Genomic DNA, 22,071 nt, shown 5'->3' on the forward strand with positions numbered 1-22,071 from the left:
CATGATCAATAGATGGCGTTTCATTTATTCTTTCAAAGAATTGTTACATTTTCAAAAAGAATGATTTTTATTCCAATAAAATTAATATAATAGAATAATATGAATAACAATTAAAGAGTACATCAGAAAAAAAATATTAAAATAGATCAAGAACAAAACTTAAGATGAAAAAAAAATTCATTAAAAAATCACAGATTTTTATCAGTAGAATAAAGGGTAATGGAAAAAAATCGAACACAACTCCATTTCAAGTATCGACAATTTGATAGCATTTTTTCGAACCAGTTGTCCTTAGATGAAGTTTTAATCTTGATTCTTTTTGTGGATCTGAATGAATAATAAAGTAATTAAATTAGTTGACAATTGTAAATTGGTAAATAAAAAATTATAGAAAACATACTTTTGTGATGATGATGATGATCCGGATCAAATTTTCGTAACGATAATTTCGTTATCAATGGTGAATGAGTAGATTCAACAACTGGTTCAATTTCATCATCAAAAATTTTTGCTCTAATAATATTTTGCGAATGAATTTTTCGCAAATTAAAATCTAAACTATCAACACTATTATTATTATTATTTTGAAGATTCGATAAACTGGAATCCTCGGAAATGTCCTTGTTATCGTTATGAAAATTTTCAAAGCCATTTGAATTACTATCACCAAATGAAGATGATGAAGATGATAATGATTGTGATATGACCGTAGACGTTGGTTTGAAATTTAACTTTTCCGTTTCTTGTTGTGATTCATTGTTATCACAAGTTTTCGATTCATTATTATGTTCATTAAGAATTGGGATAAATTCCTTAATTTTTCTCATTTTCTTCTTTTTTATACGATCGCAAAGATTTTGTGTTCGTTTTTTAACAGATATAGACAAAGGATCAATAGGATCCGAATTAGACGCAGATGATAATGGTGATGATGATAGTGGTGGTTGAAAATTATCATTAATCATCATTCCATTACTTTTTGATTCATGATCATTATTGATTTCAATATCAATTTCTTTATCTGGAACATGATTTTGAATCGATTTATCATTGTTAATAATCGTTTTCGGACAATGTTTGGAGAAAAAACATGATTGAGAATTACAATCGTAAAAACATTTTTTTCGAATCGAACATCGTGTTTCATATCGTTTATTCTTAACGGTGGTTCGATTTTCGTTGGATTCTGAAATATTATGATTATTATTCGTTTCATTTGGTGAATTCAAATTTCCACTTGGTAAATGATGACAATTTGTCGTTTCAATAATCTCAAAATCATCATTTTGATTTTCAATTTTAATTACCGGTTCAATTTTAGTTTCATCCGTTTTTCTTGAACAACAATCATCGTTTGGTTCCTCTTTCATGGAAAATCCATGTTCTTTTCCAAAATCAATCAAAAACTTTTTTGCTGAAATACGAGACATATCATGAATATTCATCAAATGTCGAATCGCTGAAGAAAGATATGTACAACCAACATCACAATATTCACAAATGAAATCAATTTTGACAGCAAATATTGTTTTAAAAAATGCTGTGAATTCATTCTCAATTTGTTTTCCATTTTTATTGTTTTTGACGATAGTTTTAAACTCATCAGTATCTTCGGTAGTGAATGAATCTTTGACCGATTCTGTATTCTTTGTAATTACATGTTCTATTGAGGAATCCACAATAGGCTTAGCTGTCGTTGTTGAATTTAATTTACTCACCAAATTTTCAATACGTTTCTTTTTCACAATTCTTTCTTCGGTAGTAATCAAACCAGATGTTTCTATATAACGTTTCAAGATTGTTTCATCAACATATGTGCTTTTATCACAGGTAGTAGTTTTGACAAAGTTTTCATTTGATGTTACTTTATGATTAATATTCAAATTTTCATCCAATAAAGGATTGCTCATTTTTGATGCCGATTCAGAATCAAGAGAATCGGCTTCATGTTCAATTAATTTCTCTTGCTTTTTAGTAAACCAATCCTGATCGAATAGAACCATTTTTTCACAGCAATGTTCTTTACAATACAATCGTTTATGTGCAAGAAAATTGGCCAAACTTCGAAACAGATTACGACAAACACGACACTCATAAATGATATTACATTCATTTAGAATAAGATCTTTAATCTCTTTAGTTCCATCACTTATACAGGTAATGATCTGATGTACATTTTTAATACCAACATTAATCGGTTCTCTTATGACCGAATGATCCAATAAATTTAAATCATCTTCAAGTGTTTTTCTATCCTCCGGTTTAATATTCGGTGTTGATGATGATCCTGAAACGGTTTTATTTGCAAACGATCTTTTTTTGACCATTTTTTCTTGATAAACTAGAAAAAAAAATAAAAAATCCATGTCAATTCAATGACTCAAACGTTTAAACACTTACACTTATCATATATTTATTTTATTCTATAACAATTTATATCTGCAGCTTAATGAATCAAATGTAGATGTTGACCAAATGTTCAATAAAAAGGCAGAATCAGTGCAAAAAAAATTGAAATTGATTAGAATTTGAAATTTAAAAAATAATTAAGACAAAAAACATTTGTTGACAAAATTTTATTTTTATTTTTATTTATTCTAATTATTGTTTGATCATTGATATTGATTTTTTATTCAGATTCAATACTATGTGGAAATGGTATAAACACACACACACAAATACAACTTTTTTTTTACAACAAACGATTTGAGAATGTCTATGATATATAGGGGCAGAGATATAGAGAAATGCTGGGCATCGAGTATATAATATACACACACAAACACACAATACACAAAATATACATTAAATGAAAATGGAAAAAAAAACACCATAGAGATATACATACATTTTATAATACACATACATACATAGAAATCAAATAACCACACAATACACACAGCCATAGACACGGCGAAGAAATAAGAGTCATGAAATTGTCGAAAAAAAACTCGTTATTCATAACAGTATCAACGTATGAATGAATGAATGATTTTGAATTTTCTATTTTAGTTATATCTAAAATTATTAAACGAAAAAAAAGACATTTTTTAATCGATTTGAATAGAAATATTTTTTAAAAAAATATTATCAATAGAACACGATCAAGGAAACCGTTTTGATTAACGATCAAAAATTGATACAATAAACACAACGATAATAATCAAGTTCCAATATTGTTTTGTTATTGAAATAAAATTTCAAATGATCAACGGTTATGGTAACCATCTTTGAATTTGTCTCCATAATTTTTTTTTTTAAAGTTTAAATAGAATAAATGATTTTTTTTCGTCTATTTAACATACAAGGTCAATTTAGATTTGCAGTTGTAATAGGTGACTAACTGATTGTTCAGCCGCCAATCATATGAAATTATTTTGAGTTCAATTCGTAACATTATGTCATTTTCAAAAACAAAAATAACTGATTTTTTTCAAAAAACTAATGGTGGTTTGAATGGACTGGCCAAAAGACCGAATAATTCAAGCGATTTTTCTTTTCATAAAAAATCATCACAATCAATGAATAAAAATAAAGCAAAACGAAAAAAATTGGAATTTACATCTAGTACAAGTTATCAACTATCAATCGTTGATTTTGATTCTAATGACAATGATGGTGCAACAAACGAAATCGATTCATCCATATCGGAATCATATCCAATCAAGATGATAAATCCATCGAAATCATATTCGAATGCCAAAGAAGTATTAGAAATTGTTTTTGGTCATCGTTCATTTCGAAACACTTCTCAAGAATCGGCAATCAAAAAAGCTATCGAAGGTAAAAGTGATATATTTGTTTCAATGCCAACCGGTGCTGGTAAATCATTATGTTTTCAATTGCCAGCAGTTTTTGATAATACTAAAATAACTATGGTCATATCACCGTTATTGGCTTTGATTTCAAATCAAGTTTCTAATCTACGTAAACTTGGAATTGCGTGCGAAAGTTTTAACTCTCAAACTAGTGATGCCGAAAAACAAAGGATTAAAAAAGATTTAATATCGGCAAATGTATCAATTAGATTGTTGTATATAACGCCAGAGATGGCTGCCTCAACATTTTTCAATGAAGTCATGAATCATTTAGTTCGAACAAATCAATTGGCTAGATTTGTTGTTGATGAAGCTCATTGTGTTTCACAATGGGGACATGATTTTCGGCCATCTTATCTGAAATTGGGCGTACTTAAATCAAACCATCCTTCAGTGCCTTGGATGGCTTTAACAGCTACGGCATCATCCAAAGTTATGAATGATATTATCACAATTCTGAAATTTCGACAACCTGTTGATAAATATATCATGTCAAATTTTCGATCCAATTTACATTATGATGTACATTATAAAGACTCAACAAATAAAACTCTTGAAGATTTGAAAAATTTTGTCATTAAAGAATTAGGATCAAATGATCAAAATTTGTTTAACAAAATGTCAACAACTGAAAGTATATTTGATAAAGCTGCAAAATTATCAAAGGCTGCCAATAATAATGAAAATAAAGATGAAAATGTGGGTATCATTTATTGTCGTACCCGTGAACAATGTGAAGAGATTGCCAATTTTATATCCAGAGCTGGTATAAAAGCCCATGCTTATCATGCCGGTCTTACGGCCAACAAACGACGGGAATGTCAAGAAAAATGGATGAAAGGTGTAATCAAATGTATCGCCGCAACAATCAGTTTCGGTATGGGCGTCGATAAAGCTCAGGTTCGTTTCGTCATTCATTGGAATCTACCTCAATCATTGACCGGTTATTATCAAGAATCCGGTAGAGCTGGTCGTGATGGATTGCCATCCATATGTCGAATTTATTATTCCACTGATGATCGTGATGCAATTGCATATCTGATTAGACAAGATATTGAGAAGAGAAAAACTTTTAAATCATCTGTCAAACATGGTGGTAAAGACTCTTATGACTATGAAATTACAATGAAAAATTTTGAAAAAATGATTGGATATTGTGAAAATTTTCAAAAATGCCGTCATTCGTTTATATTGTCGGAATTTGTAGGTGATGAAAACATTGTCAATCGTGGCTGTGGTTCCTGTTGTGATATATGTTGTGATCCTCGTACAGTTCAAAAACGATTCGAAAAATTTCAAGCCATTCGAATGAAAAATTTATTCAACAGTCAGCGGACAAATAATGAAGATGATGATAGTTTTTTTCTACCCAAACTCGATGAAACCAAAGATCAAGATGAATTTCGAAAGAAAAAAGAAAATCGAGCCATCGATACTGTTAAAGAGGAATTTAAAAAACGAAAAACTACCATACCACCACCGAAATCAACGTTTAAAAGTGCCTCGACGATAGTGTTGGAAACAGCTATAAAAAAAAGTTCAGGTAAAAATGAAAAATCGGACAGAAATCAACATCCATCAGAAAAGAATCAAAATACAACAAAAAAAGATTCGATCGATGATGCTACAAGGCAAATGTTTCGTGATAAAATGATTGCAGAAATTAAAATTCATCTACATCATGTGAATAATTCGAACAATTTCACCGATTCAACCATTGAACAGATGGTATTACAAGAAGAATCGAAAGTTTTTTCATCTAAATCACCGAATCGAATGCTATATCGAGCATCGATTGCTAATCTACTCAAACAAATTCGTGATTCAACCAAATCTCAACAACTTAATGCCACCATTAAACAATATCTCAAATAATATTATGATATGAATTGATTCTCATTTGGTATTTATAAAAGAAAAAAATTTAATTTTTTATCCCCGAATACGCAACTGAAAAAAAAAATTAAAATATTATTAATAAATTGTGAAACACATTTGAATAACTAAAAAAATGTTACTAATAAAAGCCTCATATTTAAATAAAAATTTTCATTCATTTTTTAAAATAATCAGAATGTGAACAGCAGTAAAATTTCTAATCTTTGGCTAGAATTTAATGTGTAGTGAAATAATGAGATTTTATTTTATGATTACTTTTGATGGATATTTTAGAAACGAAGTTTAGTGAAAAACCATTTGTTTTTGCCAGACTTGTAACGTTCTTCCATTTTACTACGGACCTCTTGACGAGCTTTCCTTCGTGCAGCTTGGTCTTTGACAATTTCTTTTGCATCGACCTTTTCTAAAGCCATTTCGACAATGTATCTAATGATTTTAGGGAAAATTTGACATGAAAATTCCGATTGGTTTTATTAACAAAAAAAAATCATACCGTGTTGGCATCATGTGGTTATAGTTGACCACTTTAAGGAATGGCTTAATACGGCTTCTCTTGGCACGTTTCTTCTTGCCCATTCTTCGGGTAACAGGTCTTGGATATCTATCGATTCCAGCAACCAAAGCATGGCCATAACTTTTTGCATTGGTGCCTTCATCTTGATTTTTCAATATCACGGCTTTTCGGCCAGAATATTTACCAGCTAACAGAAGAACCACTTTACCAGGTTTCATAATTTTACCCATTTTTTTGGATATTTAATTGGCGAAACTCTGCAAAAACCAAATGAAAAAAAATAAGCAAAAAATTTTGTGAAACAGAGCGAGCAAAACACACACGCGTGGCCAAACACAGGAAACACACACGACTATTGTATTGGCAAAGGCTAATCCATTCATAGACAATGTTTATTAGTGTTTTTTTGTTTATTTTGAAATCCAAAATTGAGGCGAAAATCACAATTGAATCGCTAATCTTGAATTTATCGAAATCATTCCTCAAATGAATTCAATTCTGCTAGAATATTATGATCACTTCAAATAGAATCCATCTGTTAATTATTGGATTGTTTGCGTTTTTACATTTATTGAAACATTCACAAAACCGGCTTATTCCATTTTCGAAAAATGAAAGAATTGCATACAAGTAATAAATTTTATTTAAAAAGTATTTTAAAAATTTAATTATTTATACTTGTTTTTAATAGAGAGAAAGTTCTCGCAATGTTTTATGAAGCTTACAACAGTTATGTCGATAATGCAATCGAATATGATGAATTAATGCCAATCAGTTGTTCGGGAATGAACACCTGGGGAACATTCTCACTTTCTTTGATCGATGCTTTAGATATGTTAGCCATCGTAGATAATCATACGGAATTTAGGCGTATAGCTCAGCATGTTATTGATACGGCTGATTTTGAAACAAATACAAATGTTTCGGTTTTTGAAACAAACATTCGAGGTTTGTTTGTTTTTTTTCTGGATCATTTTGTCAATTTATAATTATTTGTCGTTAATTAATTTAGTTGTTGGTGGTCTTTTGTCAGCCCATCTTCTCTCTAGACGTACTGAATTCCAAATTGAAGATGGTTGGCCTTGTTCAGGTCCACTACTTAGATTAGCCGAGAAAGTGGCAAGAAAATTAATTCCAGGTATATAAAATTTAACAATATTTTTGATTGAATTTTTGATTTAGATTTTTTCTTCATTTTAATAGCGTTCAATACATCAACGGGAATGCCATATGGTACAATTAATTTTCTTTATGGTGTACCTGAAAATGAAACTCCCATTACATGTACGGCTGGTGTTGGAACTTTTATTGTCGAATTCGGAACATTAAGTCGTTTGACTGGTGATCCAATTTTTGAGGAAACAGCACTTAATGCCTTAGAAGCTTTGCAAAGGCATCGTTCAAAAATTGGTCTCTTAGGTAATCATATTAATGTACAGGATGGAAAATGGACCGCTACTGATGCCGGTATTGGAGCCGGTGTAGATTCTTATTTTGAATATTTAGTCAAAGGTTCCATGCTATTACAAATGCCTAGTTTAATGGAAGTGTTCAATTGTAAGTAACTAATTTCATAATGTTTATTAATATGATTTATCAGTTCTGATTTTATATTGGAAAAATAGATGATTATGATTTAATTAAAAATTATTTAAGAAAAAATGATTGGTTCATTTGGGTTAGCATGGCCACCGGTTCCGCAACTATGCCTATATTTCAATCGCTTGAAGCTTTTTTTCCTGGATTATTAACTTTGATGGGTGACCTTGATCAGGCGAAAAAATCATTGTACAATTATCATCAAGTATGGAAACAATATGGTTTTGTTCCTGAATTTTATGATATTGTACATGGAAAACACCATAAAAGAGAAGGATATCCACTTCGACCAGAATTCATCGAAAGTGTTTATTATTTGTATCGTGCCACAAAAGATGATCATCTTCTTACCATTGGTGCCGATGTTATAAATTCTATATATTATTCTGCTCGTACTGATTGTGGCTATGCGACAATAAAAAGCGTATCCGACCATACAATCGAAGATCGAATGGAATCATTTTTTCTTGCTGAAACATTGAAATATTTATTTCTGTTGTTCGATGAGGATAATTTCATTAATGAGATGGGTTCATTTGGAACGATGATTGAACTCAAAAATAATCAAAATTTTAAAAGCAAACATAGCTGTGTGGTCGAATCCGGTGGATATGTTTTCAATACAGAAGCTCATCCTATTGATATCTCATCTTTAACCTGTTGCAATCGATTTTATGGCCGCGAGTTAGATTTTTTCGAAGATGAAGTTGATCTCTATGATTTGTACATTCGCAAACCAATCACAAGAAATGAAAAGTTGTTGCATTCATCTGATACAATTTCTATCGAAAAATATGTAGAATATGTCGATGTGGTACAAACTACTACACCAACATCAACAAGTTCCTCTATTATCACGACATCTCAAGAAAATCATTCCGATGGCCAAATATTGTTGGCAACGAAAACCGAACATCAAGACGAAAATAGCCAAGCTAAATTAGAGGCAAGTTTCAGCCAGAAAATTTCCTGGTACACGAATGAACCTGAATCAACGAATTCCATCCAAACGCCAATTTTTGTGCTCAAAACCGAAAACGAAACTCATTGTAGTCAAACAATCATCAATAATAATTCTCCATTCATTTCGAATGATGAACAATCAATAAGAGTTCATTCCACCATTCCTTCAAAGTCTTCCATTGAAATCAAACCAAATTCGATCATGATCAATACATCAACTATGGTGATCCAAACTATTATCAACGAAAATGATAGTGATGATCATCATACATTCGAATCAGATAATAAAAATAACGAGCAAACAATTCATCATGATCATCATTATTATGATGATTATGAAATATTAAAATGTCCTTCACAATCATTTTTTATTCGTCTTTCATTATATGGACAGATGTTTGAATGAATCAAATGTTATTTTTTTATTCGAATATACAATATTAATAATAATAATACGAATGTTGAAACAATAAAAATGGTTATATTATTGTTAGTTTAAATATAGTTTCAATATTATATGATGTATATATTTCAAAATTTCTGATGATGATGAGATCAATTCAGAAAAGATGTTTATAATTGAATTGTACTTGAACCAAATATTTCATCTTGATTTGTTCTTCATTATAGACAATATATTCATTATAAAGCAATGAAGTATTCTTAGCTTTATTATTATCAATCAATTTACCAACAGGCACTTTTATACCATCCTCAGTGATGATAATTTCTTCGGGATTTGGATACGATCGTCCAATACCTTTGACCGATTGATATTTGTTAGCCAATTTGGTTACATATTCAGCATGGGCCAATTCCCTACTATTTCCAATGGCAACTTCACTTAAAGCCAATAAGCCAATAGAATTATCATATGATGTGTAACAATAATTGGCACTTTTCGAAACACTATCAGCAAAATAAACACCTTTGCCAAACATGTAACCAGTCACAGGAGCTTCTTTAGGCGCGATTCGCAAACCTTGTGAAATAATTCCGGCAAAGTTGGTTAAACGTGAACCATGCCATAAAAGCATTCGATTTGGATTATCAGCGTATTTGGCGAATCGTTCGGCCTCGCCTTCTCGATTTAGACGGAAAATATTGATTATATCCAATGTATAAATATTATGTGTTTTTGCATGAGTATTTTGGATATATTTTTGGATTAATTCAAAATCATCATCATTTCGATCGATTGGTACGATTTCGGCCTTCAATTTTCTATAATTCGAATCGATCACATCTTCATTTTTGTCGCTATTCGGATTGCTAATGATTTCATAAGCCAATTCCATTTCCATCAATGATTCGAGCATTTCGTTTTTCTTTGCCACCACATTCTGTGACATAATCAACGGTGGTTTTTCTAAACCAAAATTATGTGGAACAAAACTGTAGAATTTGTTACAAGCTCCAACCAATTCGTTTTGAGGAATCGGATTTTGCTCCAGTAGATGGGATATATATTTCAATGTAGCACAAGCTTCGAGGATTCTTTCCTTCGATAATTTACCCAGAGGCATTTTTTCAAGATCCAATTCAAATTCCATCATAGTTCGTTTCATATTCTGAATGTCAAAAAGCAAAGCAATAAGTTCTTTAACCGGTAAAGGCAATAATGATTTCGATTCTTCTACTTTTATCACTTTTAATGCGTCTTCCTTGCCACCATAATCTATATCGACGGGATAATACGAATTTGTATGTTTAATAAACTGATGTCGATCGGACCATTTATTTCGAGTACGTTCATAATAAGTTTGTTTGAAAGCAGCAACAGCTTCAACGGGACCGTAAAAATCGTCAAGTTTGGTTTTGCCAATGTCAGTACCTATACGTCCCCATGATTTGAAAAGCCAAAATAATTTATTATTTTGATCATCTTGAAGCAATTGCATTTTATAGTATGAATTTTTATTTGTTTTATGATCGACCAAATTAAGAACAACATTATAAATGTCGTCTCCATTTTTGTAAACATGAGCTCTGTCCTGGAGTTCAGTTTCTGGATATACGGCAATTCCATCTTTAATCACAATTTTTTGACTTTTGGATTGACTATTACCTAAAAAAAAATATTCGTTAAAATTAAAATGATAATGATAAATATTCATAGATAACCATACCTGAACCAGATTTGAATGCAGATTTGATATTATTAAGAGAATTTAACTTGTCCAAACGTTGATTAATTTCATTCTCATCAAGGTTCCACAATGTTATTTTTGAATCTATCATTGCTTTTTGTAAGGAATTTGCAGGATTCGATAGGTTTGTAAGAAAATCGTCCGTTACAACTGGAATATTCAATTCTTCGATTGTTTTGATGTTCTTAGTTCTTCGCGAGCTGTTCCAATGATTTTCACTCGAAATGACACAGAGTATAGTTTGATTGATATCTTTTCTATATTTACCGCCTAATTTTTCAATTTTCTCTTTGACAAATTTCAATTTCTCCTTTCCCAAATACGTAATGGTGAAACCGGCCAATATACCTTTTTCTTGTTCTTCGTTATCACTTGATTCATTTTTAACTTGCGACTGTTTCATTTGATTCTCAAAGAAATTTTGTTGAAATTCACTTTTAAACTTTTCGTCAATTAAACGTTTACGTTTTACAAATTTATATTCGAATCGATCACGTATTTTATCATCAGGAAATTTAACAGCAGATCGTGAAGGATTTTCAATCTCATTAGTACAGTGAGTCCATTCGTCATAATGACCACGGCAAACATAACGGCAAACTTTGAAAATAAAACATCCTCCACATTTATCACATTTTTCGGGCCATCCGAATACCAATGCATCGGCTAGAAATTCTTTTCGACGTGTAAAATTTTCGGGAATATTATGTTCTTCCACTTCATTTGCTTCAAAAAATGAATTAATCTGTGTTTTTGTCAAATTTTTTACCATTTCCAAGTTGTGATAAATCAAATTCGATTGTTTTTTCAATTTGTTTTCTACATTATTTTGAGATTTTTTTTCAACACCATTATTTTCGACTTTTGATTGCTTTTCATTGTCTTCAATTTTTGATTGTTTTTTCACAGCATTACTTGGGGTTGGAATTTTCTTTTGTAACTTTTTTTGATCGGCTGCTTTCATTTTGTCAAAGCCATTTAAAGATTCAACAGGCAACATGAAGCCAAGTTCATCATAATCATTTCGAAAACAATCAACATGAAACCAACGTTTAAATGGCCCGATACGTCTGGCATCTTCGCTATCATGATCCATTTTTCCAATACGCATTTCATTTTTTTCAATTTTTTCTTGACAGCCAATACAACGAGATTGACTTGATTTCGAATACTCAACAAAAAAATCTTGAGAAACATTCACATCAACTTTACGTTTTCGGTTGCCTTTTATTTCGACGGTTGCTTCTTTCGTCAGCATTTTTTCAATCATTTTTTGATCATCAAATTTCAAAATTTCAAAATTTTTGATCTCACCAACATTTTTAGGATGATAACGATTAAAGAAACAATCAAAATGATGCCAATTCGGTTGTCGACCATCGAAGAATGGTGATTGAACCATTACAGCCAAACGAAGAACATCTTTATCGATTATTTGTTTACATCGTTTACATTTGGCACGACCACTTTTGGAATATTCTGCCAAATAAGGCAAATCAACTGTTTCCATTTTTTGATGGATGAAAATCGAAAATAATCATACAACGAACAACGAATACAAATGTTGAACTAAACTCAGAATACAACATCGATGATGAAACTCAACACACACAAAAAAAATTGCCGGGCAAAAAAGAACGTTTCATTGTGCACATGTGCATTGTAGTGTTTAGAAAAAAATTAACGAGTCACAACTTTAATTTTCACTTTTGATTGAAAGTTTGAAAGCCACTAGAAAATACCAATCACGTGGTCTAAAATGAAAGTCAAAATTAAAAGTTAGTATAATTACGATTTTTGTAATCTATGAATAATAATAATCTAACGAATTTAATTAAATTAATTAATATAGATTGGCAAGCGGTTGCAATTTGGAAATGGATTGCCAATGATGATAATTGTGGTATTTGTCGTAATGCATTTGATGGCTGTTGTACCGAATGTAAAATGCCAGGCGATGATTGTCCATTAGGTAGGATGGGTTGCTGTCAAAACAATTAATGAAATTTTCATCTTTTTTTATTATTGGTTTTATGTAGTATGGGGAAAATGTTCACATTGTTTTCATATTCATTGCATTATGAAATGGTTAACTTCACAGAATGTTCATCAACAATGTCCAATGTGTCGACAGGAATGGAATTTTAAAGAATAAAATTGGATTATTTAATAATGGCCCCATTTTTATTTATTTCAACATTTAAATATATTGTTTGTCAATAATAACAATAAACATCAAAAGAAAGAAATTCAACAATAATAGTAACAACAAAATTGATCATGTCTTGAGAAGTTTCAATGTCTTACGTACAGTATCAATTGATCTGTATGCGATCAGACCCTTTGAATGATTACATTCGATATTTTTGGTGGTCATTATTTTTTCCTTATATCTTATTTGTAAATGTTCCAACTGTTCATCAATGTCATCATCGTTAGAATCATTAATGTGGATAAAATTTTCAAACGGTATGATTCCACCACCAATCGATCGTAAAATAGCATGAATGGCACACGTATCCCAATAATATGTTGATTTTGAAGATGTTAACAACAGATCAGCTTTTCCCATTGCTACATTCAATAATTTATGTCCAGCACCAGCTACATACATTGTTTTTGCAAAGCTATTGATTCTATTTTTTAATTCAGCACTTTCTTTGCCACCGATTAAAATGATATCCGATTGAGGTTTGATTGTTGATCGATCAATATTATTACGACAAACATGATCAATATTATAGCCCCAAATATATCTTCCTTCATATGAGCCATCATTATATTTCCGATAAAATGGTTGATTACATACACCGATTATTGGCGTACCAGATCTTGTATCGAATACGCCAAATAAACATGTTACACAATGAAGACCTTTTGGTATTAGTGTTGTATCACATAAATTATTCCATTGGCCTTTTATATATTCAGATGTTGAATCTAATTAACGTTATTAATTATAGATTTCATCATTATTCATTGAACATTTGTAATTAAAAAGTTTCACATACCTATTGGATCGATCCATACAGCAATATCCGATAGCTCAATACTTATTGAATCATCGTTATCATTGACAATATTGTTTGTTGTTGACGATGATGATGAATAAATAACCTGAACTAATTTTCGTGATACACTGGTATTATAATCAAGAATTTGTGTAAACATTTCATAGGTAATTTGTTGATCATGTCCAATCTGTATCGATATGTCATGTCCTAATTGATTTTGAAAATGATTACTTTCTTCACCATAGATTTGTTTGGAAAATCCTGGAAACTATTTTTTTTTTCATTATTCAATTAGATTATTACTATTGATTAATTGAATAGCGATTAACTAACCTTAGCTTCCAGACGAAATTTGGCCATTTCCTGTATGAGAACATCGGCAAATGTTTTATAATCATGTTGAAAACGTGGATTTTTGCTATCAATATTTGTCTTTTCTTGTATCAATATCCGGAATAGACCATCATTATCATCACGACATATTCTTGATATTTCTGCCGATTTTTCTGCCACCTCAATTAGTTCTTTTAATAATTCATGTACGGAAATTTTCATTGTTTCACATTTATTGCTTGTCCCATTCAACAGCAACACTCTATATGTTGTTTTACAATATATTTAATTTCAATGATGTTTTAATTGTCGATTCATTACAATTATTAATCACTTTATTTTGGTTATACTATGTGTGTGTGTTTAGGATGTCATAGAAGAGGACAACAGTAGTTATATCAAACATAACGGCATTTGTTGGTCATACACACACAGACTCTGAAACCAATCTTATTTTTCTTTCTGGTTATTTATTATTATTATATTCAGAGTATGCTCACTTAGATATATTTTTTCCTGGTTGACAGATATATACCATTGAATGTGAGAAAAAGATTCACACAAAACACTCATCATCATCGTGATTTTTTTTTCGGTGATACCAAAAAAAGAAACCATTCATTTCCTATAAAAACAAGTAGAAAAAAATACATTTTTTCATGTTCTAGCTTGCATCATTATCAAATCACCCAAATAAAGCCTTTTGTTTAGATTGAAAGAAAAGTTTTTTATTCATTAAATTAAATGAGAAAAAAAATAAATGAATTTTTCTATGATACACCATATGTTTTCATTACTAACAATGGTGGTAATGTAGCCATTATCATCTGATTTGTGACCTCTATGATGACAAGATCATCATCATCATCATCATCATCATCATTATTGATTTTCGATTTATTATCATCATCATTATTATTATCTGGACATTTTCGTGTTTGATGTTGAATATTTGCCATAGCAATAATGTGATGATATTTATCACATTTAATCATACGTTGTTGTTCAATATTAAGCATATAAAGATTATTATCATCAGCTAATAGGATTGAATTTTTTGAAAATGCAATCTGTTTAATTGTCCAATGTTCATTGAAACTACGGCTTTCTTTGTTTTCATTCGATTTGAATTTATTCAACATTAATGTTTGACATTGTTGGCGATTATTTAGATCATATTCGATTAGCAATGAATTAGGAAATGATAACCATAATTTTTCCGCTAGATTTTTCGTTCGATTATCGATAGCTAATGCACATGGTTGATGAGCAATATTGGTGATTGTGCCCAATAATTCATATTTAGAATGATTCAGATCATAAATGGAAATGCAATTATCGGCAGTCAATATAATCATTTTGTTTTCGGATGATAGAATTCTATGGATTCTTTTTTGTTCGTATGAAATTCCCGAATATTCCAATACGATACCGAATCGATCCAATTCGAATATATCAAAATTACAACCATAACTTACTACAAAACGATCATTATTCAATAATCGAATATTCGAAATATTTGATATTGGATCATGTAGAATTTTAATTTTTTCAATTCTTTCTTCAGACCATGTTACAGCTTTGAATGTTTGATAGCTAGCATAGATTATCCATTCGGAATTCATATCGAATGCAATGATTGGTTTTCGTGATTTAATATCCAACAATTTTGTTGCTTTTTCCGAAAGTTTTAGCCGTGTAATCATCGTTGATGATTCCTTTGAATTTGCTTCATTTCTAGGATCGGCATCACCTAAACGCCAAATTTGAATAAATTTATCATACATTAATCCAATGAAATTATTTTGATCATTTGATGTGAATGAACATTTATGGAATAGATTTGTCAGATAACTTATATGACCATTTGAATCGATAGAAATCTGTGACAAAAGACTATCGATACCGCCGCTAATCAATAGATTTTTGTTAATCAACATGGAACGTATATCATGATTATGTGGTCGTCGTTTACGTGAACAAACCCATGTTGTTATCTGTGGACCATAACAACGATGAAATTGTACGATAGTCGGATCAACACCGGCAGCGAATACAATTTCTTCATCATTCGTATTGCATAATGTTAAAATATCGGCACGATGTGAATTATATGATTGAATCAATGTAACTGTTTTGCCATTCCAAAATGATACGGTACCGTTGGAATCGCCTGTGATGATCGTAAAATCTTTAAGGACTCTTAAACACCAGCAAACGATTCGATTATTGCCGATTCGAATGAAATCTATACATTTTCCCTGTCGATAGCTGTAGATTTTTACAAAATCAATACTGCCAGCAATCAAAAATAAATTCGTTGAATCCATATCATAATGATGCCATTGCAGACAAAGTATACGATTATCATTTTTGGGCATAATTTTTTCAAATTGTAAACAATCATCAAACATTTTGAATATACAGATGAAACCATTTTCAGTACCAACGGCTATAAGTTCATTATCCGAATCGATTGTCATACACCATGCTGGATCAGAATGAACACAATATGAACGGGCAATTCTACCGTTGAATAAATCATATTCATTTAGATAAGAATTAAGTCCACAAGAAAAAAGACGTCCACAACGTGACCAGGCAATACTTTCCAATAGATTAGATTGATCAGGATCTTCATGTATAGTTTGTTCAAGATACCAGGCTTTTTGTTTTACATTCCATATTTCAATAATACTTGGCATATCATTCTGTGATGGTTTATGTTTACGTATCGATCGTCGAAGTAAAGCAAGTTTACCCAATTTTTCATTGAAATCAATACAATTTATCGATTTTGGTTCATAGTGAAAGAAACGAATTCGATGTGTCATTAATTGTGATGATTGGGACATTTTGTTAATAAAAATGATGAAATAATAAAACAAAAACAAATTTCAACAGAACTACTCTAAAATTCTCGAACCAGCATGCCATATTAAGGCGTGAGAAAATTTACGTAAAACATTCACGTCACATGTTTGTTGTAAATTTTCCATATATATATTGCTATAGCGAATCTTTAAATAACAAATATTCGAGATAAAATGTCTTCGATTTTAAATCAAGAATTAATCGAAAAGATTATCAAACTTTGTTCAATTAAATCACTTTATATTTGTTTCACATGTATTTTAAGATATTCAAATTTTCGTCATATATTCAAGGTTAATGATCATAATGATCTTTGGTCATATTGTCAAAATCATTTGTCCAATGAGATATTATTAAACATTCTGAAAAAAATATTCACTAATGATGAAAACAAACTATGTCAATCGTGTCTTGATCTATTGAATGTAGAATATATGATGATTAAAGTTAAAGAAATCGCTGACCATGTATCGACCATGTTTTCCATCGACGAATTTCAATTGCACATCTATCAACCATTCATAATTACATTAAGACATCTTTATTTTAGCAAATTATTCGAATTGAACCCTGAGGATGTAATCACTGTTAAAGATGTAATCAAAACATTTATTATCATTCCAATTGAAAAAGCTATTCAGGCTCAACATTCGACTAAGGGTAATCATGTGATTGTATTGAATTTTGATCATCATCAATCGAAAATTGAATGCGAATCACTAATGGAAACATGTCATCGAAATGTTTCTAGTCCAAAAAGATTTAAATCTTCATCAACCATAAATCATGCAGCTTTATTTCGTCTGTTTGAAACCTCAAACAATCGAATTCTTGAATTATTTGAATTGATACCGATCAAAACAATTTGTACATTGGATGTTTCAGTTTGTCGAGAACCGATTTATATTGCTGGTCGATATTTAAAATTATCTCGAAATCTTTCACAAACACCATGGTTTGTCGACGATGGTAATCGTTTCAAATCTTCTGTACAAGAGAAAATTTTCTCCGGAATCAATGCCTACATTAAATATAATGATATTAAATTCAGTTCCTCTGGTCGTGAAGACGTTGATGTTCGAATGTTAGGAACTGGTCGACCATTTATGATTGAAATTTTTAATCCACAGTGGTCAAATAATAATAATAATAATATCATTGCAAAAATCAAAGAATATATCAATCAAATGCATCAAGATGTAAAAGTAAGAGATCTACAATTTGTATCACGAAATGAAAGTCAGAAATTACTGAAACAAGGTGAACAAGAAAAATCGAAAACATATCAGGCAATCTGTTGTATTGATAGATCGTTCACTGAGGCCGATATGATCATATTGAATTCGGTTAAAGATTTGGTCATCTGTCAAACAACACCGATACGTGTTCTGCATAGACGTACCCTATCTGATCGTCATCGTACAGTTCATTCGATTTCGGCTCGACCAATAAATGTTGATGAATTAATTAATCCTGAATGGAAAGAATTTTTATCGCAAATGTTCGTAATTTCTATCGTTACCGAAGCCGGTACCTATATAAAAGAATTTGTCCATTCCGATTTTGGTCGTACACGACCAAATATTAGTTCGTTATTGGGAAATTGTCGTGCGGATATTATCAGTTTAGATGTTTTGGTATGTTTTTAGATTATGTGAGAAAAAATTAATTTATTCATATTTTTCACAGGAAGTTAAATTAGATTGGCCGCCAATGATTGGTGATTAAATCGATAATCAACTTAAGGATAGGGGTTTATTTACTTGTAAAGTAATCAACTTTTGAGTAAACCGGATTCGATTTTTGGCTCACTATTTTTTGTGATTGAATGATTGGTAATACGGACAATAATGAGAAATAAATGATAGTCGTAATGAATATTTTATTTGGTTAAAAATGAAAATTATTTAAACCCAATTGATAATAAATCTTAATCTTAATTTAAAAACATTAATCAATGTAGAGAATATGATATTCATAATGTAGTTTTTATCTAATCAGATGAAATTTGTTGTACATTGTAGATTATTATTTATACACGAAATCTAGGTCGAATATTTTGATTATAACCAAAATTATCTTCCGACGGTCGTGAATTTGATTGTTGAAAATTCGAAACACCACCGTTATAATTGTATTTATTATTACGATAGCCATGTCTTTGTTTTCGTTGCGAACCACCGCCAACAGATGATGGGGGCCATGGCTGATGATGATTATCTATTGATGTTAGTGATTGATTATAATATTTTGAAATATTATTATTATTATTATAATAACGTTGTGATGGTTTATCGCGATAGTGTATTGATTGTTGTTTTTGTCCAGATGAATGAATAGCTACATTACGAGATATATTTATTGTATTGCCAAGATTTTGATGATTCATTTGTCCAATATGTATAGGTGTTACATTACGATTCTGTATTGGACGTAATAAACGTGGTGTTATATCACGTATGGCTACTAAATTTCGTTTAATTTCCGGTGTATTATTCAATGTAACATCATAAACGGGCAATGAGAAAAGTTGTAACATTTTTTTCATTCTGTTTATAGATGTTGGATCAATATCATCACGCCATATGACATTCTTTTTACCTTTTATCTTATGCACGATCGATCGAAATTTTTCATCCATTTCATCCGATAATTTTCCCTTATCATTCAATATATCATATGATTTATATTTATAAATGAAATCCAAAAAATCTCCATCAAATTCTTCAAATGCATAATATTTTGAAAAGAATTCTTTCATCATTTTTCGTTGATGTTCTCGATTGAATTTCATTTCTTTCTTTTCAAGAATAGTATGATTTTTCTCAAAATAAGTTTGTACAATCATATCGTTATCGGTGTTGGCCATTAGATCATTTTCAAATTTCATTATTTTATTTTCGTTTTCTTCCACCTCTTTTTCGATCGATGATTTTAGGTTTGAATAATACGATGTTTGCTCATAAATCGAATGTAATCCTTTTGAATGGTCAGATTGATTTTCTTCACCGAGAATGTTCAATAATTTTAATCGTTCATTTTCATATTTACGGTATTCTGATCGAAACTATGAAAAGAAAAAAAAGGATTTTAAAAAATTTTCCAAACACAAATTTTCTTATACTTACATCCAACAATTTTAGATTATGTTCACATTTCAAAAGTTCCGAACGCAATTCGATACGTTGTTCGAAAAGATGATCCAAATTCTCTTTGACCGAATTTAATTTAGCCAATGAATCCATCGATGCATTGATTGGATTATCCGGAACAAATTTCTCGTGATTCTTATATTTTTCCAATTGTTGTTCAAGGTCTTCTTTTATTTTAAGCAGTTTAGCATTTTCTCTGTACAAATTTTCATTCACACATTTATAATCTCGTGGTTTAACATCAACCAATATACTATTCTTATGGGCATTCAATTGTATGCCTTGAGCTCGTTCCGCATAAATCAATGTACTATGACTTTCTTCATATTGATTTGCTGATGGTGAAACCGTTGCAATCATTACTGTTTGACAATTACCACCCAATGAATCACGTAAAATCAATGTCAATTTCGAACTACGATATGGAACGTAGACATTTTTCTTCTTACTTGTCAATGCATGAATACAATTACCCAATGATAGTAATGATTTATTAATATTACCGCCTTCACGATGTAAACTATTACTTCGATATGTTTTATATGCATTCGTTGCTCGTTCACTTCCAGCCAGATCGATTAAACTCATTTTCGAAACCTGAATAGCCATTCTTTGATCATTGGAAAAATCTTTACGTTGTAATGTAATCTGAAATACGGCATGTGAACGTGATGATTCGGAATTGGCATCGGTTGGATGTTGTTTACGATTTTTATTGCCAAATTCAAGCTGTTCAATCAGATCTGCTGCATTTTTTGGTTGATAAACATAAAGATTTTGAACGTTAATACTTTTATTAACATTCTCTAGAACAGATAATGGCTTGCCGGATTTTGGATCAAGTAGATCATAAATAACTTCATTATAGATTTCGAAATAGGAAATTTTCAGCTCAAGATTTCGATCTTTTTTTTCCTCAATATGTTTGTATAGGTCCATGATGGTGCAAAAAACAACACCAGGATCATCTGATGAGCCAAGCATAGTATGGGTTTTACCAGAACCAGTTGAGCCATATGCAAACACGGAACAATTATAGCCAGCAAGTAAAGAAGTGACCAAATTTTTTGTAGTTTCACTATAAACAGTAAGATTATCTTCGTCATTATTGAAAACACGATCAAAATTAAATTTTAAATTTTTATTCGCTTTTTTGCCAATTTCTTTATATCGTTTTCCATGATATTCATATCGATTATCTTCTTTATATGGATCGAATACAAGCGCTGATTTATCGATAAATTCGATTATTGATTTAGTATTGTTTTCCAATTCAATTGATTTCAATGGGCGAATACGGACACAAACTTTGATTTGATTTCTGATTTCGAGTGAATCAATTTCATCATTACCCGAATTTAGTAACCGTGGTGATTTGGACACAATATGGGAATCATTTTTTTCCGATCCCGATCTCTTCATTGTGATTGATGATTATGCCAATTTTATTTTGATTTGACAGAATTTTGACAGAAAAACAACATGTTATGCTATCGATTTAAATCAAAAAAAAAGTTAACACACTATGATGAGTACACACTGTTCTCCCTATGAATTATACACAGATTTTGTGAAAATTGTTAAATGGTGGATTTAAAAATTTCAACGGTCAAACGTGATTGGCTGTTTTAAGAATTTTCACAATAGCCACACCTTTTTATTGGTAGCCATTCATAAAGGACGTATTCATAAAAACCAAGTTTGATAAATACGATTTGGGATATTAATTGTGGAATGGATGGATAATAGCGAAAG

At 30.6% G+C, this 22,071-nt stretch overlaps 10 protein-coding genes across 11 annotated transcripts; 4 read left to right on the forward strand and 6 right to left on the reverse strand.

Annotated features, from left to right (window-relative positions):
• Nucleotides 1-40: 40 nt before the first annotated feature.
• On the reverse strand, nt 41-2,335 carry LOC124490322 (uncharacterized). Its single transcript, XM_047052797.2, has 2 exons — nt 401-2,335; nt 41-327 (listed from the first exon to the last, which is right to left on the reverse strand). The coding sequence occupies exons 1-2, from the start codon at nt 2,325-2,327 to the stop codon at nt 248-250; spliced, it is 2,007 nt and encodes a 668-aa protein (XP_046908753.2). The 5' UTR covers nt 2,328-2,335; the 3' UTR covers nt 41-247.
• A 565-nt stretch (nt 2,336-2,900) lies between these two features.
• Nucleotides 2,901-5,884, forward strand: RecQ5 (RecQ5 helicase). Its single transcript, XM_047052765.2, has 2 exons — nt 2,901-3,220; nt 3,309-5,884. Exon 2 carries the CDS (start codon nt 3,399-3,401, stop codon nt 5,691-5,693), a length of 2,295 nt encoding a protein of 764 aa, XP_046908721.1. The 5' UTR covers nt 2,901-3,220; nt 3,309-3,398; the 3' UTR covers nt 5,694-5,884.
• Nucleotides 5,718-6,579, reverse strand: RpL27 (ribosomal protein L27). The gene is made up of 3 exons (XM_047052939.2): nt 6,211-6,579; nt 5,973-6,143; nt 5,718-5,768 (listed from the first exon to the last, which is right to left on the reverse strand). Exons 1-2 carry the CDS (start codon nt 6,459-6,461, stop codon nt 5,987-5,989), a joined length of 408 nt encoding a protein of 135 aa, XP_046908895.1. The 5' UTR covers nt 6,462-6,579; the 3' UTR covers nt 5,718-5,768; nt 5,973-5,986.
• A 33-nt stretch (nt 6,580-6,612) lies between these two features.
• LOC124490301 (ER degradation-enhancing alpha-mannosidase-like protein 2) lies at nt 6,613-9,293 on the forward strand. Its single transcript, XM_047052776.2, has 5 exons — nt 6,613-6,861; nt 6,923-7,179; nt 7,244-7,369; nt 7,435-7,788; nt 7,857-9,293. Exons 1-5 carry the CDS (start codon nt 6,743-6,745, stop codon nt 9,197-9,199), a joined length of 2,199 nt encoding a protein of 732 aa, XP_046908732.1. The 5' UTR covers nt 6,613-6,742; the 3' UTR covers nt 9,200-9,293.
• Parp1 (Poly-(ADP-ribose) polymerase) lies at nt 9,137-12,538 on the reverse strand. Its single transcript, XM_047052743.2, has 2 exons — nt 10,923-12,538; nt 9,137-10,861 (listed from the first exon to the last, which is right to left on the reverse strand). Exons 1-2 carry the CDS (start codon nt 12,451-12,453, stop codon nt 9,354-9,356), a joined length of 3,039 nt encoding a protein of 1,012 aa, XP_046908699.1. The 5' UTR covers nt 12,454-12,538; the 3' UTR covers nt 9,137-9,353.
• A 60-nt stretch (nt 12,539-12,598) lies between these two features.
• Nucleotides 12,599-13,978, forward strand: LOC124490450 (anaphase-promoting complex subunit 11). The gene is made up of 3 exons (XM_047052950.2): nt 12,599-12,721; nt 12,796-12,915; nt 12,983-13,978. The coding sequence occupies exons 1-3, from the start codon at nt 12,703-12,705 to the stop codon at nt 13,096-13,098; spliced, it is 255 nt and encodes an 84-aa protein (XP_046908906.1). The 5' UTR covers nt 12,599-12,702; the 3' UTR covers nt 13,099-13,978.
• Nucleotides 13,109-14,962, reverse strand: Ipp (inositol polyphosphate 1-phosphatase). Of its 2 annotated transcripts, none has more exons than XM_075728488.1 (3): nt 14,287-14,962; nt 13,955-14,218; nt 13,109-13,883 (listed from the first exon to the last, which is right to left on the reverse strand). In XM_075728488.1, the coding sequence occupies exons 1-3, from the start codon at nt 14,510-14,512 to the stop codon at nt 13,222-13,224; spliced, it is 1,152 nt and encodes a 383-aa protein (XP_075584603.1). In that variant the 5' UTR covers nt 14,513-14,962; the 3' UTR covers nt 13,109-13,221. The 2 variants fall into 2 exon arrangements, with proteins under 2 accessions (XP_075584603.1, XP_046908860.1); XM_047052904.2 differs by having other exon boundaries at nt 13,955-14,225; nt 14,291-14,957.
• Nucleotides 14,963-14,991: 29 nt separating this feature from the next.
• Nucleotides 14,992-17,145, reverse strand: l(3)72Dn (UTP4 small subunit processome component l(3)72Dn). Its single transcript, XM_047052786.2, has one exon. It carries the CDS (start codon nt 17,143-17,145, stop codon nt 15,061-15,063), a length of 2,085 nt encoding a protein of 694 aa, XP_046908742.1. The 3' UTR covers nt 14,992-15,060.
• A 146-nt stretch (nt 17,146-17,291) lies between these two features.
• Pus10 (Pseudouridine synthase 10) lies at nt 17,292-19,101 on the forward strand. Its single transcript, XM_047052841.2, has 2 exons — nt 17,292-18,801; nt 18,854-19,101. The coding sequence occupies exons 1-2, from the start codon at nt 17,338-17,340 to the stop codon at nt 18,890-18,892; spliced, it is 1,503 nt and encodes a 500-aa protein (XP_046908797.1). The 5' UTR covers nt 17,292-17,337; the 3' UTR covers nt 18,893-19,101.
• Nucleotides 19,027-21,918, reverse strand: LOC124490280 (kinesin-like protein KIF18A). The gene is made up of 2 exons (XM_047052754.2): nt 20,293-21,918; nt 19,027-20,231 (listed from the first exon to the last, which is right to left on the reverse strand). The coding sequence occupies exons 1-2, from the start codon at nt 21,736-21,738 to the stop codon at nt 19,197-19,199; spliced, it is 2,481 nt and encodes an 826-aa protein (XP_046908710.1). The 5' UTR covers nt 21,739-21,918; the 3' UTR covers nt 19,027-19,196.
• Between the last annotated feature and the right edge of the window lie 153 nt (nt 21,919-22,071).

This window comes from Dermatophagoides farinae, chromosome 2, assembly GCF_024713945.1.
Source record: "Dermatophagoides farinae isolate YC_2012a chromosome 2, ASM2471394v1, whole genome shotgun sequence".
In the NCBI taxonomy this organism is placed as follows: Eukaryota; Metazoa; Arthropoda; class Arachnida; order Sarcoptiformes; family Pyroglyphidae; genus Dermatophagoides; species Dermatophagoides farinae.

Excerpts from the sequence above, each read along its gene's own strand:
- LOC124490322 (XM_047052797.2), bottom strand. The coding sequence starts at position 2,327 with ATGGTCAAAAAAAGATCGTTTGCAAATAAAACCGTTTCAGGATCATCA. Across the intron at positions 328-400 it reads TCATCATCATCATCACAAAA|ATCCACAAAAAGAATCAAGA; the intron begins GTATGTTTTCTA and ends TTATTCATTCAG.
- RecQ5 (XM_047052765.2), top strand. The coding sequence starts at position 3,399 with ATGTCATTTTCAAAAACAAAAATAACTGATTTTTTTCAAAAAACTAAT.
- RpL27 (XM_047052939.2), bottom strand. The coding sequence starts at position 6,461 with ATGGGTAAAATTATGAAACCTGGTAAAGTGGTTCTTCTGTTAGCTGGT. Across the intron at positions 6,144-6,210 it reads AACCACATGATGCCAACACG|ATACATTGTCGAAATGGCTT; the intron begins GTATGATTTTTT and ends TAAAATCATTAG.
- LOC124490301 (XM_047052776.2), top strand. The coding sequence starts at position 6,743 with ATGATCACTTCAAATAGAATCCATCTGTTAATTATTGGATTGTTTGCG. Across the intron at positions 7,180-7,243 it reads TTTTGAAACAAACATTCGAG|TTGTTGGTGGTCTTTTGTCA; the intron begins GTTTGTTTGTTT and ends TAATTAATTTAG. Across the intron at positions 7,370-7,434 it reads GGCAAGAAAATTAATTCCAG|CGTTCAATACATCAACGGGA; the intron begins GTATATAAAATT and ends TCATTTTAATAG.
- Parp1 (XM_047052743.2), bottom strand. The coding sequence starts at position 12,453 with ATGGAAACAGTTGATTTGCCTTATTTGGCAGAATATTCCAAAAGTGGT. Across the intron at positions 10,862-10,922 it reads TGCATTCAAATCTGGTTCAG|GTAATAGTCAATCCAAAAGT; the intron begins GTATGGTTATCT and ends ATTTTTTTTTAG.
- LOC124490450 (XM_047052950.2), top strand. Across the intron at positions 12,916-12,982 it reads AGGCGATGATTGTCCATTAG|TATGGGGAAAATGTTCACAT; the intron begins GTAGGATGGGTT and ends GGTTTTATGTAG.
- Ipp (XM_047052904.2), bottom strand. The coding sequence starts at position 14,512 with ATGAAAATTTCCGTACATGAATTATTAAAAGAACTAATTGAGGTGGCA. Across the intron at positions 14,226-14,290 it reads AATTTCGTCTGGAAGCTAAG|TTTCCAGGATTTTCCAAACA; the intron begins GTTAGTTAATCG and ends AAAAAAAAATAG. Across the intron at positions 13,884-13,954 it reads TGTATGGATCGATCCAATAG|ATTCAACATCTGAATATATA; the intron begins GTATGTGAAACT and ends AACGTTAATTAG.
- Pus10 (XM_047052841.2), top strand. The coding sequence starts at position 17,338 with ATGTCTTCGATTTTAAATCAAGAATTAATCGAAAAGATTATCAAACTT. Across the intron at positions 18,802-18,853 it reads TTATCAGTTTAGATGTTTTG|GAAGTTAAATTAGATTGGCC; the intron begins GTATGTTTTTAG and ends TATTTTTCACAG.
- LOC124490280 (XM_047052754.2), bottom strand. The coding sequence starts at position 21,738 with ATGAAGAGATCGGGATCGGAAAAAAATGATTCCCATATTGTGTCCAAA. Across the intron at positions 20,232-20,292 it reads ATAATCTAAAATTGTTGGAT|TTTCGATCAGAATACCGTAA; the intron begins GTAAGTATAAGA and ends TTCTTTTCATAG.